The sequence below is a fragment of the Myiozetetes cayanensis genome, unplaced genomic scaffold (genome assembly GCF_022539395.1).
Source record: "Myiozetetes cayanensis isolate MyiCay16 unplaced genomic scaffold, myiCay2020 scf12, whole genome shotgun sequence".
Taxonomy (NCBI): Eukaryota; Metazoa; Chordata; class Aves; order Passeriformes; family Tyrannidae; genus Myiozetetes; species Myiozetetes cayanensis.
The window spans coordinates 8,981,157-8,997,217 of NW_026086826.1; the positions used below are offsets into that span (position 1 = coordinate 8,981,157).

General features: G+C 46.6%; 2 protein-coding genes across 2 annotated transcripts; one reads left to right on the forward strand and one right to left on the reverse strand.

The window, feature by feature from the left end:
• The first annotated feature begins 7 nt into the window (after window positions 1-7).
• Window positions 8-6,523, forward strand: LRRC42 (leucine rich repeat containing 42). The gene is made up of 8 exons (XM_050307578.1): window positions 8-100; window positions 934-1,421; window positions 3,516-3,647; window positions 4,677-4,795; window positions 5,203-5,291; window positions 5,376-5,489; window positions 5,650-5,734; window positions 6,041-6,523. Exons 2-8 carry the CDS (start codon window positions 949-951, stop codon window positions 6,295-6,297), a joined length of 1,269 nt encoding a protein of 422 aa, XP_050163535.1. The 5' UTR covers window positions 8-100; window positions 934-948; the 3' UTR covers window positions 6,298-6,523.
• A 1,752-nt stretch (window positions 6,524-8,275) lies between these two features.
• Window positions 8,276-11,928, reverse strand: LDLRAD1 (low density lipoprotein receptor class A domain containing 1; the record flags this gene model as incomplete). Its single annotated transcript, XM_050307586.1, has 4 exons — window positions 8,276-9,712; window positions 10,433-10,561; window positions 11,091-11,228; window positions 11,655-11,928. Coding segments are annotated over 4 exons (687 nt in total), but the record flags the coding sequence as incomplete, so codon positions are not given.
• Window positions 11,929-16,061: the final 4,133 nt, after the last annotated feature.

The window sequence follows — 16,061 nt, forward strand, 5'->3', positions numbered from 1 at the left end:
CCCCTGGCGAGGCCCCGCCCGCCGCCCGCGGGCGCTGCGGGACGGGCGGCGGGAGCGCCGAGCCCCGGCCCGGCTGGCGGGGCGGCCCCTCCCGGGGCAGGTAGGTGCGGGCCGGGCGGGCGGCATCGGCGGGAGCGGGAGGCGAGCGGGGCTCTCGCCTCGCTGCCCGGGTGGGGACCCTTCCCCTTGCGCCCCTTCCCCTTGAGCCCCTCGGAGCTGCCCCCGCTCACGGCGCGCTTGCCTTCGGGCAGAGCCCGATCCCTTCACAGTCCCTTCCCAGCGCAGCCCACCATCCCCTCCGGGCTGGACCCCGATCTCCGCTCCCTCCTCCCCCAGCCCCCTCATCTCTTCAGCATCCCCGTCTCCCCTCGGGCAGGACCCGAGCCCCAATCCCACAGGGCAGTAGCTGAGGGGATCCCGTCCCTCCCTTGCCCCCCATCACGGTAGCTCTGAGCCCTCCTGCCCGCGCCAGGACCCTCCTCACAAACCAGAGCCCCCCGGCCGGGGAAGGGGCACCAGGAGATGCCCACCCTCCCAGGGAGGGAGGTTCCAGCAGGCTCCATTGCCCAGCTGCAGTCAGACATGTGCCCTCCTCCTCATCCTCCTCCTCCCCCCTCCTGCAGCAGAGCCAGGCCTGGCTGTACCGACCACTTCCCACACACCCACAGCCCCTCTACCACTGCCCCTCCCTGTGCGGGGCTGAGATCCATCGCCGGGTCTCAGCCAGACCGGGGTTCACTTCCCACTTGGCTGGGGTTTGTGGTTTGATGGCATCCAGCTCACACCCCTGCTCCACACAGCCTGCCCTCCTGCCACTGCAGGGCTACGTGGCTGTGCTCAGGGCTCTAAGGGGAGCTGCCAGGTTTGGGGGCTTCCCTGAGTCATGTTTTCCTCTGTGGCTATTCTTCACCTGTCTGTGGTTTGTTTTTGCAGAACTGGTCGAGGGGAATGTCTTACTGTCTCCACTCAGAAAGCCATTTGGATACTGGGCCAATATACGTGCGTGAAAATGGGAAGCTGCATGTGGTAAATCAGGGTGCAGGAGGCTTACAGGATGTCACTCCCAAAACAAGACCTTTTAGGCTGTTTTCCAGAAGTTTTTCAGTGGAGCTTTGCATGAACAGGGAGGACGATAGGGCAAGGAGGCAGAGGACTGATCATTTCATCTTCACGTACACTAAGGAAGGGAACCTCCGCTACTCAGCCAAGTCTCTCTTCAGCCTAGTGCTGGGTTACATTTCTGACAATGTTGATCACATTGACTCGTTGATTGGTTTCCCAGAGCAGATTGCTGAAAAGCTCTTTTCAGCAGCAGAGGCAAGACAAAAGTTCACAGAGCCGGTGACGGGACTGAGAGCTCTACAGAAGTTTACTGAAGCCTACGGCAGTTTGGTGCTATGTTCCTTGTGCTTGCGGAATAGGTGAGTCTGTTTGCTGACAAATACTGTCATCTGCCAGGGCTTTTTGCTACCACACTTCAAGTTTCCCCTAATTTAAATTAAAAATATCTCTTGGGCTTGTGACACCACCTAATTTTAATGAAATGCCCTGAGCCTTATCTCATTCTTCTGCTTGCTTATTTTGTGCCATCCCTCTTCTATAAGTGCAGCTGCTGGTTTCATTCTAAGGTACAAATCTTAGAATGTACAGAGAATTACAAAGGTAACAGGTAACAGACTACATCCCCTACAATCAGGAGGGGATCTTAGTGGAGGATTAAATCTGCAACCATTTTTTAACAATAATAATCAGCAATTCCATAGCAATCCATGTGTTCAATGCCTTCTCAGGCATTTCATGGGATGCTTTTTTAATTGCTGTTTAAAAGCATTTCAACATCCTTAGCTGTCTGTACAGATAAAATACACCCTTGCAAACTGTCTGGGTTTATTTACTATAGTAAATAAAGCTTTCATCCCCTCTCATTCTGGGGGCTCAGAAAAAGATAATCTGTTAGTAGATTACAGGCTTTGAAGTCAGGCAGGTTTTACCTTTGTTTGTTGTGGTTCCCATCCCCATACTGAATGTGCTTTAACAAGGTCCTGTTTAGAGTCCAGCACCAGCTTTTCTGTCTTCTCGATGTCCACGTCTTTCACTGAAAGTCTTGCCAAGCTTTAAACTGGATTATGTTTTTAAAGCCTTGCTTTTACTGAAGTCTTTCCCAGTAATATAACCAGTCTCTTCCATCTCTACACTTGAAAAAGGGATGGTTTATCCAGTTTAAAATCAAAGTACAGGCATATTCATCTGAAGTGCCAAGGGTGTTCTGAGCACAGTAGGAATGCTTGAGTAGAAGTCAATTATCCTTTGTTTCATCCTTTAAACCTACTTCCTTTTTATCTCTAGCACAGATAATTTTATGGGCTTAATTCAGAATTTAAGCTACTTCTGGCATCTTTTGCCATTACAGAAAGCTGAGTTAAGTATCGAGTCTTTGAAATCCAGGGAGTAAGGCATTAAGGCATTTTTCTGATGAATTTTATTTCTAAAAGAGGCCACTCTTCTCTCTCAAGAACTAGCTTGTTCTCTGACTGCATGTACTGCTTTCTGCATAGCCAAATTGCGCAGCAGAGGGATTTAGGGGGTATTTTGGTAGGTAAACTTACACTGGGAGGATATTAAGGTCCCCTTATTTGCATGGACAGAGAGGTGTTCTTTGAGGGATCAAATTAGTCAGCACCCCTCAGTTAAGCAGTGAAGATGCTGACCTCAGGGTCTGTCTTGCCATGGGGAATATAAGGTGAATTCAGGAGAGATTAGTGAATTTGGAGCTTGTCTTGCCACAGGGGCAGTGAGAGGTAACTGCAGGGGAGGTGTTGACGGCTACGTGCTTATTACTGCATACTCATGCCTGCCATTCTTTAGTGGTTTGTTCCCATCTCTAAACCTCCTACTGAATAGCTCCAGCACAGATGTTTGCGTGGCTGCAGAGTGAATCAGATCAGGGAACCAGCACAGCTAAACAAATAGCCCGCTGAGTAACTGCTGCCTGGGCTGTAGGCACAGCTCTGGGCAGTCCTGGAATTTATCTAGTCAAGTATTTTATTGACACATATAAAAAGTAAAATTCTGCCATGTGCCAAGCTATCCTGAGACATTTGCAGTGAATTTTAAACCTGGGTGAATGTGGGTTTGTCTATACCCCTCCAAGATACAGAGGAACAGCAGTTTGTGAAGTTATTTATGATAAACTGGGATATCATTTTGCATTATTCTGAAATAATACAACAGTAAGCTGTAGAGAAGTTCCTAACTGCAATGTTTGCAAGTTGAAGTCTTGTTAGTCCAATATTTTGGATCAAAGCAAAACCCTAACACTGATTTAAGGAAAATACTGGGAATTCAGACGTTGTGTGCCAACTGCACATAGAAAGGTACTTAATGCAGCTGGCTAATTTCTGTCAATACTCACATAGATACTTACCAGAAACAACTGCATTATGCTTGTGACATATGAGGATACAGGTGCCTTCTGACATGCCTGAGCACTGACAGCTTTTTTTCCCTCTTTGCAGATACCTGGTTATCTCTGAAAAGCTAGAAGAAATTAAATCTTTCCGGGAGCTGACATGTTTGGATCTCTCCTGCTGTAAACTGGGAGATGAACATGAGCTGCTGGAACACCTCACCAAAGAGGCCCTGTCCAGGTACCAATTTCTTGACACAGAACTAAAAATTACACTTTCTTTCCTGTCACTAAGCAGTTCAAAGAATCAGGCTGTGGCTTTAAAGAGAAGTTTCACATGCCCTAGTGTGTAAGGTTGAAGATTTTGGTTGTTCATAAAGCCTTTTCTTGAGGTAAACAAAATACAGAATGTATTGTAAACAAAGCACATGATTCAAAGCACGTACTGAATTGTAAGAAGGCCTAAAAATATGCAAGATGATTTACTGTCTTATGCTTTTAAATCAACTTTTTATAATTTTCATTGGCCAAGTACCTTGAAACAGTTTTACACTTTCATTTCCTTTTTTTAAGGGGGAACTTTATCAGCCAAATTTTTAACAAAAATAGTGTTCCAGAGAAAAGATTTCTGAAAGTAGGAGGTTGAATATTTGTTAATTATTGTCTAAATACAATAACATTTTAAATTTTGTTTGATACTGAAGATTGGAGAGTAGGAAAATTTGGAAATCAATAGGTAGGATGACTGCTAATTAGGGAGCATTATTCTAAGATTGTCGTGTCTTTTGTATCAAGATTTTGTCCTGAAATGCTCTGGAGAATGTTTTAGTGTGATGTCTTTCCCTGAGTTTTGTTAATCCGTGTTATAATACCTCATTATTTTCTTTAAATCGTTGCTGTACCTCTTATCAAATCTGCCCTCTCTCATTTTGCCAAGCATTTTTCTTAGTTTTGAGTGCATTTGAGTTTGGCAGCCGTGGTTTAAAGAACTTCAGGGTATAAAGAACCTTATTGTCTCTGTTAGCAAATGTTTGGCTCTAGGATCAGTTTGTCACTGGAGCTCTGGGAAGAGCTGCTTCTGTTGAGCTAACAGGGGCAATACAGGGATATCTGTTAGTCCCACTACCCCAGGCTCCTTTCTTACTGCTCTTTACTAATGTTAACAAAGCAGACCGAAGGGTCAGCGCAGGATGACACAGAGTTTTAAGACATTTTGCCAATTTATCTAAAATATTGACCATGAACTACATGTTTGTGTCTCCCCTGCCAGTGTAAAACAGCTTCTGCTGAAAGACAACTCCCTGTCAGACGCCGGCCTTCGCAGGATGACGGCGCCCGTCCGCGTGCTGAAAAAGGGGCTGGAGAATCTGCTGGTGTTAGACTTGTCTTGTAAGTGCCTCGTGGTTCCACATTAGAATCAACCTGTATCCTTTCTGATACAGAATTTACCTTGCTTAGTATGGAAGGAACACAATTAATTTGTTGGCTCCCATGAGCCAAGTACTCAACCCCAGATTCCACTAACAACTTTCCAGAAGGCACAGGCCATACCTGGAGTCTCAGCCACTTCCTACTTCCATAAATATTTTTGATATGATGAGACTTGGTATTGTAAGTATTTGTATTGCGATCATTAGAGGGGGAAAGTCAGTCTTTGACTTGAAACATACTGAAAAAAACCCAAAAATGCCAACCCCCTTTGTTTCAGTATTAGCTTTTGGAACAAATACTTTCTTGGTATCCTGATCATCTTTTTCCACATCAGGTAACCTAGTTAACGTTACTTGACCTTACAGGTAACCCTAAAATCACAGATGTGGGAATTGGATACCTTCTTTCTTTCAAGAAATTGAATTGTCTGGACATTTCTGGCACAGGTCTCAAGGTAAAAAAGCATCCACCTAAGTTTACTGGGACAAGTGTAATAAATGTTCTTGCCCCCTGACTGCTTTATTTCTCTTTTCCCCAGGATGTTGATGCTGTTATTAAGCGGATCCAAATGCAGATAGGCCTGGTCCACTCAAAAGTGCCTCTGAAAGAATTTGATCATAGTAACTGCAAAACAGAGGGATGGGCAGAACAGGTAAGGGAGAGGGGGTGTATCAGTCTGTTTTACTCTCTAGAAATTTGCCTTATAGAGTATGAAATTGCTGAATAGGAAAGAATAGAGAATACAGCTTTTTCTAATGGTATTTCTGTAAAATTTACAAGAATCATTTTAACTCCTTCCAATGTTATTTCAGACAGTTCTGCAATGGGAGCAGGCAGTTATGGAAGCCATCAAGCCACAGGACAACTTGAGATCCAGAACAGCAGCTCTGCGCTTCTGTAAGTCACTGCATGGGAATCACAGAGTGGATTTGTTTCCTTTTCTACAACCTGCTTGAGTTTTTTCATTTGTTAGACTGCTGGGTAATTGAGGTACAGCATAGCAGCACGCTTAGGGCAACATATAACAACTGAGTTTTCTCCTTAAAATCCTGAGTCCAAAATATAAATGTTATTTTTCCCTCTGCACATTTCAGCAGTCAGGATTCCAGGCTGGTATGGCCAAAACTATTTGCATCAAAATGTGCATTTTACAGCATAATTCTGTTTTTCCCCAGAATCTAAACTTGTTTTTTTCCCTCGTAGATGGCAAGACACGCAGAATAGAAGAAGTAGTCAAATGCACAGTGGTGGAGGCAGAAACAAAAGCATCGGGAAACTTGCAGTTTTACAAGGAAAAAGTTCCAAATTGCCATTTACCTTTGAAAAAGGAGGTTGCGGGAAGCCACGAATTAAAGAACAATAGAAAAAGAGCTTTGGCTGAACAAGAGAGAGAAAGGACTTCCAAACAGAAGCATCTGTGCCTCACTGTGGAGGACTGGGATTTGTTAAATACCTACTGAGTCAGAGAGAAGGGGGTCTTTTGTTTGTTGTTTTCTTGCTGATGACAGGATTTAGACATATTGAGAGGGAGTAACAAAGAAGACCAGTACTGTTAGATCTGGTTGCTGTGCCATGCTTGTGGGTTAACCTGTGCTTGGGGAGGGGTAGAGACAAGAAGGTTGGTGATACTACTGTATATTTTCAATACATAATTTTTTCAAATAAAGGTTTTGTTGTCATCTTTAACCAATTCTTCTGGCATAGGTATTATTCACAGAAACAGCTGGTCCTATCCCTGCTCCTCTCCTGCCTCCCAGGGGACAGGAGACAGATCACTGCAGCTCATCTATGCTTGTCAAGAGCCCTGGGGAATTAATACTGCTTCTAGAACAGAAACCTCAGCCTGAAAGCACCAGGGTGTGCTGGTGGAGCTGTGACAGAGGGAGGGAGCAGAGAGGGTAAGCACAGGCCTCTGCAGGGGGGTCAGAGGCAGTAACCCCTTGATAACAGTTACTGCAGAAGCCCAAAGCAGAACAGAAGTCCTCTTTCTTTCTCACTTTAGCCCAGGAAATGAAAGCTGGAACTGTAGAGATTAGGCCTTGAAGTTGTAATATATTCTCTCTTACAACCGAATTCACTACATTTGACAGCATTCTGTGGTTTAAAACACATGCAGTGTGCCTGCAATACACTAACCATACTTCTCCATCTGAAAACATTTAGGGACATTTATAATTCTGATATGAATTATACATATTAGCTGTAAAACCCCTAGCTACTTAGACCCATTCTGTGTTGGTCTGTACAGCTGTAATGCCACAGGTAACTGTTTATCATTAAATTCCTGTGCTGAGTGTTTCTATCAAAACTGGATGACATGCACAGTGCCTGTGAGTTGGGCACTGCAACCATCCTTGTGTTCTTAGGCCTTACAAGATCAAGTATTTACTCCAACTAGTGATTAGAGGATATCTTACTTTTACACTGTTTTTTACCATAACAACAAAAAAGCACATCCTTGGAAATCATGAAGAGGCCAAGAAAAGGAACTTCGCCTCAAAAATACATAAAGAGCAAAACCCCTTTCTCTCTTTGTTCTTATTGCTGAATTTTCCTCAAAAAGTGATTATATACAAAAAAAGGACTAAACACACAAACAAAACAGGCACACTTGCATTCAAACCCTACTTTTTTCTTCCCAGAAACTCAAGGCTATTTATAGCTCCCACTGACGGCTACATCAGCGCTCTGCCGAGACAAGTAATGGCACAGACTGTGACTCAAAGCAGGAGGGAGGAAGACGGCTGTGATGCTCAAGTGCAATTCTCCTCCTGAAGCTGCCTCTGGTGCAATGGCCACCATGGAATTTCTGGCCAGCCCTCTCACCACTGGAGATCTGCTAATCTGACCATGGAGAGAGGCACAATTTTTTTTACCAGCTGAGCATAAGGGTTCCTGTATTTTTTTTAACAGCTGGTTAGTTCAGTCCTTAATAACTACAGTTGTTCTATTATCCACATACAGCTCCCATCATGAGGGATGAGATTTTTCTCTTCCTCCTGGGAAAGAAGCTTCTCTTCCCTGGGAAAAAGAGGCTGTCCCTGTAGTGCTGCCTCTGAATCACCCCTCCTTGAGCTCTCCTTAAGAGATGCTGCAAGGCTTCCCCAGTGGTTGCTTCAGAACATACTTTGGGGTAACAAAAGGAACAACAGCAACTACAGTAAGTCCAACTTTGTTTACCAATCCCAACCCAGCCTTCTTGAGGTGTTTGTGACTCTCCAGTAAATATGGGCACCCCCACTGCAGGCTCTGATTGAGGCTGGAAGCTCCAAATCTCTCTTCGGAGCCACAGCACTGAATGCACTGGGGGAACATTTTACAGGCACAGAGAAAACAAGCCATCCACCCAGGCCAGGCCTGGAGAGGGACAGGGTAGTAAATGCAGCTTTAAAATCTCCCCATGCAGAGTTTTGCCATCTCATTCCAGGTTAAGTATGAGTCACAATACTGTAAAGCTGTTTACAAAAGACCTCTCAGATCTCCAGCTGTATCCCAGCGACAAACGAGAAGCAACTTTCCCCATTGATCCCAGTTATGGTGACATGCAGAGTTGCAGATCACAGGACAGGGAGGAAATGAGTGAACAGGGTTTTATTTTTAAATATCTATGACCCGGGGTGGTGATGGGAAAAAGATCGCCTGATGTTTATTTTAAGTAAGTGCACTCACTGTAAATGTGGGTTTTTCTCAGAGACTGTGTTTTAGACAGAGATGAGATTTTCAAAGGAGCAGAGAAGACCACATCTTTCTTAAATTTCAGTGTCATGCCCATACCTATATCCTGAGGACTGCTTGAAGGCTTGGCTGCCTGATCCTGCTGTGCTGGCAGAGGAACAAAACAAGCAGCAATCAGATCCGGTATCGTCCCACACCGCCCTGGGAACAGCACTTGGTTTTCCGCCACCCTCTGCTTGGAGGCTGTGACTTCTTTTTCCTCCTTTCTTTGTCAGTTTTGGTGAAACGTATCCCAGCTCCGTGGCTGTTCTCACAGTCCAAGGCTGCTGCTCCAAAACTGCACAGCCCTGAGAGAAGTAAAGTTTATCTACATGCTGGTTCCCTGCCCTGGCTTGCAGGGACAGCTACGTGGTCACAGGGACAGTGACCCCACAAACCCTGAAACCCCTTCACCTCAATTTTCCCTGCCATTATGCTCTCCACATTGGCTTTCATGGTTTGAGAACAGAGCAGGAGGCGGCCTGAGCAGCAGCTCCCCAGGGTGTCATCCTCAGCACAGCATTCCCAAGGAAGTGTCCCAGGAGCATCAACACACGGACCTCAAAGCCACTGCTGAAAACATCTGCAGATGTGTTTTGAATGCAAATAGAAGCTTCTCCTCCTGCCTGCGCCTGCAGAGGCACCAGCATGTCCATACAGGAGAAAGCCCTGGCCCAGGGCTGCCCAGACACCGTGTCTGTGCCGGCAGCAGCCGATGAAGACTCCAGAAGCTGCACAGCATCGAGTCAAAGCTGCAAGGCAGCAGAAGCCCATGTAGGAAGTGCTCACCTTCACACGACAGGAGAATCCTTGGAAGTGTCCCACAGTCAGTACCCAGCCTGCAGCATGGGCTGCCACGTGCCCCTGGTCCCTGTTCAGTGTCCCTGCACTGCTCCTGAGGATTTGCTTGGATTGGAGCTTCCCAAGTGGGTGGCAGAGCAGGAGGACAGCAAGGCTCAGAGGTGACGGTGTGGGAAGCACCCTGCTGTCTCCAGCACTGAGGGGTGCCAGGACTTCACGGCCTGCACACGTACTCGTCTGACCAGCCAAGGCAGTGCTGGATGCCATCCCGGCACAGCCTCCTGGGGATGCAAGAGCAGTACTCGTAGTGCACAGGGATGCAGCTCCACCACTCCCACCCGCATGGAGGACAGGAGGCCACTGGGAAGGATGGAAAAGAGGGAACTGAAATGCTTCTGCTGCACCGAACCCTTCCCTCCTCTCTTACACAGGTAAAACCCTTTCACTCCCCAGCAGAAAAGCCACTGGCGATGACCCTGTGACTGTGAACCCACCAAAGAAGACACTACCTTTGTGCTACCTGTGGGAGACAACCATGGAGCGTGACATTGTGATGACCTTCCCGGCACACAGGCCATCCTGGGAGGAACAATGAGCTGCAATTCTTTTTTGTTGTTGTTCGAAACCAAGGAGGTGACTTAGGAACAAACCTGCTGCTCATTTCAGCAAGAGGGGGATCTAGATAGCTTTGAAGTTGCTGAGGCTCAGCCCTTCCCAGCTCAGAGACGTGCCCATCTCCTGACCAACTACCAAAAGCCAGCTTGAATGGTCCCTGCCTGTGCATCACAGTGAAACTCCTCCACACCAGCAAGCCATGGAGGAGGAGTAACTTTTGAGTCTGGGAGCAAATCATGGAGCCTTTCCCATCTCAGCTGCCACCAGGCTTTGACACAGAACCCTTGGCAGCTGGTGGGATGCAGGCTGCCTGGTTCACACTCACATCTTACCCCAGCTATTTTGTGTTTTAGTGGAGGATGCCAGCCTCCAGGCATTTCCAGCAGCATCCATGAGCACCACACCTATACAACCTACTGCAATCCATCAGCAGAACAGACCTGTTGCCCAAGAAGAGAGACTTACAGCTCCCCAGCTCGTCAGAGCAGTCTCCACAGTCGTTCATCCCATTACACCTCTGATCGGCATAGATCCAGGATCTGGGGTTACTGCAGAGGAAAACCAGGTATCCTGGGAGGCTGTGGGGCAAGTCACCTGAAGGGGTGGACACAAAGGACATGCATAACTCCACTGGGCACAGACACTGGCTAAAAGGGAGATGGCAGCCACCAAAGGCTGCTGTCATGGGTGGTCAGTCAGTCCTTCCCTGTGCAGTGTCAGCACATGAACGATGCCACAGATAGGGAAGCTGTGGTTGGAGAGGGGAAGGGATGCTTGTGGCTGAGCCCCAGAGTCTGAGTGCCCCAGGCTTCTGCTTTAATCAATTTTTTCCCAGGGTGACAGGACAATAAATTACCCATGTAGGCATAAAGCTTTACCAGTGGAAGAAAACTGCATCATGGCTTAAAAAAAAATCCTAGGAAGATTAGAGGAGCTTGGAGTCTTTGATTCCTGGCACGCCCACTGGGTTTTGGGCAGTGCCATCTCTCAGCATCTGCCCTACAAAGGATCTACCAGGCTTATCTGCTCAGAAGCACAGAACAGGATTAGAGGAACACTGGCTGCTCTGTCTCACAACAGGAAGACTAGTGCAGGGGGGGATAGTCACAACAAAACCACTCACCACAGAGCTTCTCCTGCTCATCCTCTCCATTCCTGCAGTTGCTGACTCTGTCACAGACCCAGCTGGCCGGGATGCAGGTCACTCTGTCATCGCACAAGAAGCCTGTCCGGTTACCGGGGGCTGTGCAGGAGCGGTTCACTGAGGGGAAAGCAAGAAATCCTTTACTTTACAGCATTTTTAAGATATGAGGAACAGATCAAGAGCAATAAAGGGGGATTTCTGAAACTCATTTGGTGTTCTGGAAATAGCCAGGGGCCAGGATTAATCTCTGGTAGGTTCACGGAAGAGTGTGAAAACCGTACCAATTAACAGTCTGAAGGATGATGGTGCCACCCAGTTATCCCAGCCCTATGGAGTGGGACAGTGGAGCTGAGGAATGTCTGGTGGCTGCTGGGGCTGTGCGAGGCTGACACAGCCCTGAACCACCCTGCTCATCCCTCTCCTTCCTCCCGGTCTGTGCTGGGAAGCACCACTGCCACACATGGTGATGGACATGAGGGCTGTTCTCATGCAGCATCATTTCTGCCTCCCTTACCAAGAAAATAACGACTCTTGGGATACAACCTGGTGCCCGTGGCAGGAGTCCCAGTGCCACCCCCAAGCCCACAGCAGCCACGACGACGAGCAGTGCCACGACAGAGATGCAGACACGTCTCTGTGTGCAGCCAGGGCAGGCACCACATGGATGGCAGGGGTCTGTTGGGAGGCAAGAGCAAGAGGTGAGGGGCTGGGAAAGGATCCAGCAGGGCTGAGAGTGGGTTTGGGAGGGGAACAGCGCAGAGACACGAGGCTGATGTTTAGGGGGCTCTGCTGTGGGACTAGTGGGGGCTGCTGGGGTTTAGAGGTTGATAGTTGAGCTTAAGTAGCTGAACTCCAACACTAAACACCTCCTCACAGGGAATTTTCCTGCAGTGGGGAAAAACCCATGCTGCTGTTACAGAGCACTGAGATCAAATGGTGCAAACACCACATCTCTATTGGAGCTCATCCAGGGGATTTAGATGAACAAGGGTGGAGAAAGACAAGTCCTTGCCCAACCCTGTGGGACAGCAGTGCCCCTGAAACACAGGGCAGGTCACTGTAAGGCTGGGGAAGGTGCCCTCCCAGAGCCCACAGCAAAACTGCTCAGGAGGTAAAACTTGATCTTACAGCACTTTGGGCTTTCTGCCCCAACAAATGCCCTGGGCTTTCTCCCACAGAATGAGGCTGGATTATCAGCTTAAAATAGTGGGAAGGGGACAAAGAGCTGCCCTTTCCCTCCCCAAAGACATCTCCAGGGCACAGCAACCTTCGAGGGACTCCAGCTTTCAGAAAGTCACATACATAAATCAAACCAAATGCAGAAGCTGAAGGCCAAACCCACAGGTGTTGCAACACAATAGCAGCACAAGTAAGAGTGACACCAGTCACCCACCCTCACCTCAGCAACCTGCTCTGCCTCCAAACCAACCCGGTATTTTCCTGCATTCCTTTGTATTTCCAGACCAACAGCAAAGAACATTAATGTGGTCATCTCAGAAACATAAAGCCAGTCACTGAACACAATCCCACCTGTATAATTGATTTGGGTATAACTGAACTTAAAGAGCTTCAACTAGAATTTAAAAAAAATCACAACTTTTAAAAACTTAAAGAACTTCTAAGTTAGAATTTGTCTTGGCTGTGCTTTGTATTTACTTGGTTGTTTGTGTCATTTAAACTCAAGTGAAGGCACAGCCTTTCCTAGTACAGCACAGGACAGCTAAAGTTTATTAATTTTATAGTATGGAAGTTTTACTACACAGAAAGGGTGGAAAATCAGTCCCAAGAAACCATAAATACTGGTTGTATTTTACAATTCAATTGGTTTATACTTTATGATTAAAGTTAAGCTCTGCATTTTATTAATTACCTCTTTTTCCAGAGAAGGATTTTGTTGAACCATGAGTAGTTACATGACCATTTTTCTAGAAGGAAGGGGATAAAAGACTGTTTACACAAGCAGCACACAGCAGCCACACAAGCTTTGCCTTTCTAATTCTCACACCATCTTACCCAGGAACACGTAATGTACTCCTTTATTGTCATGTACAAGCAAAAATTGCCTTGGTGGAAACACAGCCCAGATTTAATTCCCAAAGCAATCAATCAGATCACCTTTTAAACCTTAATTACGCATTTGTAAAACAAACACTAACTAGGTCCAGCGCTTTATATCTGCACTTTTCTTTTGTATCAAATTAAGTAGAAACTACTTGAAATCTCACAAAAGCAGCGATAAAGAGGTCAAGGCAAACAACACTATCAAGAACACAGGTACTCCAGGGAACAGCTGCATATAAGGTTTTTCTGAAGGAGGACTGTACCTGGGGGTGAGTTTTGTTCATCATTCCCAGAGCTACAGCCCTCCAAGGACTGCAGGGAGTTTTCTGCACCTCGCCACGAGCGATGTTACCAGGATACAATCCCAACAGAGGCAGGAGACCAAGGAGCACACTGCTGCCCGGGCACACAAACAGGAGGGGATGGGAAGGGCAGTGCTGAACCTGTGCTCCAGCTCCAGTTGAAAGCACAGATTGTGGTTGGCTTTTCATTCCTCCTGGCTCCACCTTGGTTTCACAACAGGGCATTAAACAATTCACAAAGGGACATGTGAGATGTCAAGAACCCCACTGCCATTCATGACGCCAGCTTGGAAGGTGAACACTCACCTCTAGCTGATGCCAACTGCATTTACCCTGGTGCCAGTCAGGGAGAACCACCTTCGTGATGAAAGCTTGAGGCAGGAGAGTCTGATCATCTTCATGCAAGTCTCCTTGCCCCCCACCTCCTTCCCAAGACAGAGCTGACACAATGACCTCATGGCAGCATGATCGGATCTCAGGAGAGCTGTGCAAGATACAACCATCTGTAACAGCTTCCCTGCTTGGGCAACAAGCACAGACATAGAAAATCCTCCAGGGTACTCTTTTACTTGTGTACTTGAACTTCCAGGTCTGCAGTAAGCCTTAGCAGCTCAGCCTGAAGCAAACATAAACTTACAAAAAGGTTGCAGCCTTCTAAACTGGCTGCAGGTTTCGACCCAGCACACAGAGAAGGGAATTTTGCAGGATAAAACAGCACCAGCAGGCAGCTTTGCCATGGGAGCAATGGGGAGAAAAAGCATCAGCATGAAGTGTTTGAGGAGCCCACGTTCTTCTTGCTTGCAGGAGGGTCTATAGGGCTCAAGTGCTTCCAAACTGTGCCATCCCACAGACCACGATTCCTCACCGAGCACTAGCAGAACCAGCTCACCAGACCTTCAGAGAGAGGCTGGTAGGTAGGTAGGTCCCAGGACAGTTGCTTTGAATTGATTCAAAGCACCAAACAGTGCCTGATATGGAGGAACAACTACAGCTACTTCCCTCTCCATTCCCACACATTCAGCCCATCCTCAACTACACTGAGTTAATATACTTCTCATGATCAGGGCACCTGTCAGCCCTGCACTCACAGAAGAGCCAGAATTAAATACAGCCTTTCAGGAGCTCCTCCTTCAGCACAGCGCCACCAATTTGTCCAAAGCAGCTTCTCACAGGAAAGTTGGTGCTACAAAGTTCTCCTTTTCCACGGGGAATTTGGGGTGAAAACGCCAAACGCCACGTAGCAAACAGCCTGCAAGTCTGGGCATCTGCTACAAGGTGGAAGAATGCCAGACTAAGGGTTAAAACCCCCACATCTTATATTCTTGGATCTGTTTCTCTTTAAAGAGGTTTAGTTTTTGAGCCTTTATTAGGTGACTGTGAGTTTGCTAAAACTCCTGTGTAAGACAATATACACTGGATATGTTTAAAATGCAAGAGGCATTTGCAAGAGGCAAATGTCCATAAGACATGTCCAAAGGGGCATGGTTTAGTGGTGGATTTGGCAGTGACAGGAGAACAGTGGAACTCAATCTTGGAGATCTTTTCCAACCTAAACAATTCTATGATTCTACAACCTGACACCCCACCTTTTTCTACACCAAGATCATCAAGCTCAGCTGTAGCCAACCAGACAATTGGATTTTAGATTAATTACCCCACATCAAACACTGCTTATAGTTCAGAAAAATGAGTTCATGACAGTGAAGTTAAGAAACACAAGCAAGCCCTTCTAAAGTTAAAAAAAAAAAAAATTAAAAAAATTTTTCAAAGATCAGAGCAGCTAAAGAGGCAACACAGATCAAGATATCCAGTATGACAGAAGATTATTAATTCTAGTACCTAAAAAAACCCCAATTCCCTCTAAATGTGCCACGGCTATTTCTGCCAGCAGGGAAATACACACTTGAGAGGGTCGCCTCATTTGTGTCAAGATGATTCCATTTTAAATCTGATACAGGTTCAGCTGAACACATGCCTAAAGAGAATATAAAATGCTTTTCCTCTCACAATTTCAATAATTTAAGGCCCTTCATTTAAACAGTGGTTTTGAGCAGAGATCAAACCCAAATTGCAGCCTCTGAAAACGGAGATTTCAGGAAGTCAAACAAAAAATGAGTAGGACATGACACTCTGCAAAGTCAAATGCCAAGACAGCTTAAAGAGTCCATTTAGATTAGAAATCTTGAGAAACAGTTCAATTACTTGCTAGTATCTGATTTTACTGAGGGAAGATCCTTTGACAGGAGCTTACAAGTACAACACTTAAATTCCTCAGGCTCTGGCTGGTTCTGGATTCAGCAGTGCCAAGTGCCAGAGTGCCACAGGCACAGAGCTCTCTGTGACCCAACAGCACATTGCTGAATCGCTGGCTGCACTGCACAGATCCCCCGGCTGAAATGTCATTAAGCAGCAAACAAAAGACAAAACACCCAATGAAAGCACAAGTTGTTTGCTTAACTCGAGCCCAGGGCTGTAAGCAATAAAGTTTTGAAGAGAAAGTTTTGTGAAATCATCGGCGTAACAGAGGTTGCACTGTCCACGTTGGAACAGGCAAACAGCCACGTCTGCTCGGAGCTGTAACACTCCC

Coding starts and splice junctions, on each gene's coding strand:
- LRRC42 (XM_050307578.1), top strand. CDS start 949: ATGTCTTACTGTCTCCACTCAGAAAGCCATTTGGATACTGGGCCAATA. Junction 1,422..3,515: donor TCCTTGTGCTTGCGGAATAG/GTGAGTCTGTTT, acceptor CCCTCTTTGCAG/ATACCTGGTTATCTCTGAAA. Junction 3,648..4,676: donor ACCAAAGAGGCCCTGTCCAG/GTACCAATTTCT, acceptor CTCCCCTGCCAG/TGTAAAACAGCTTCTGCTGA.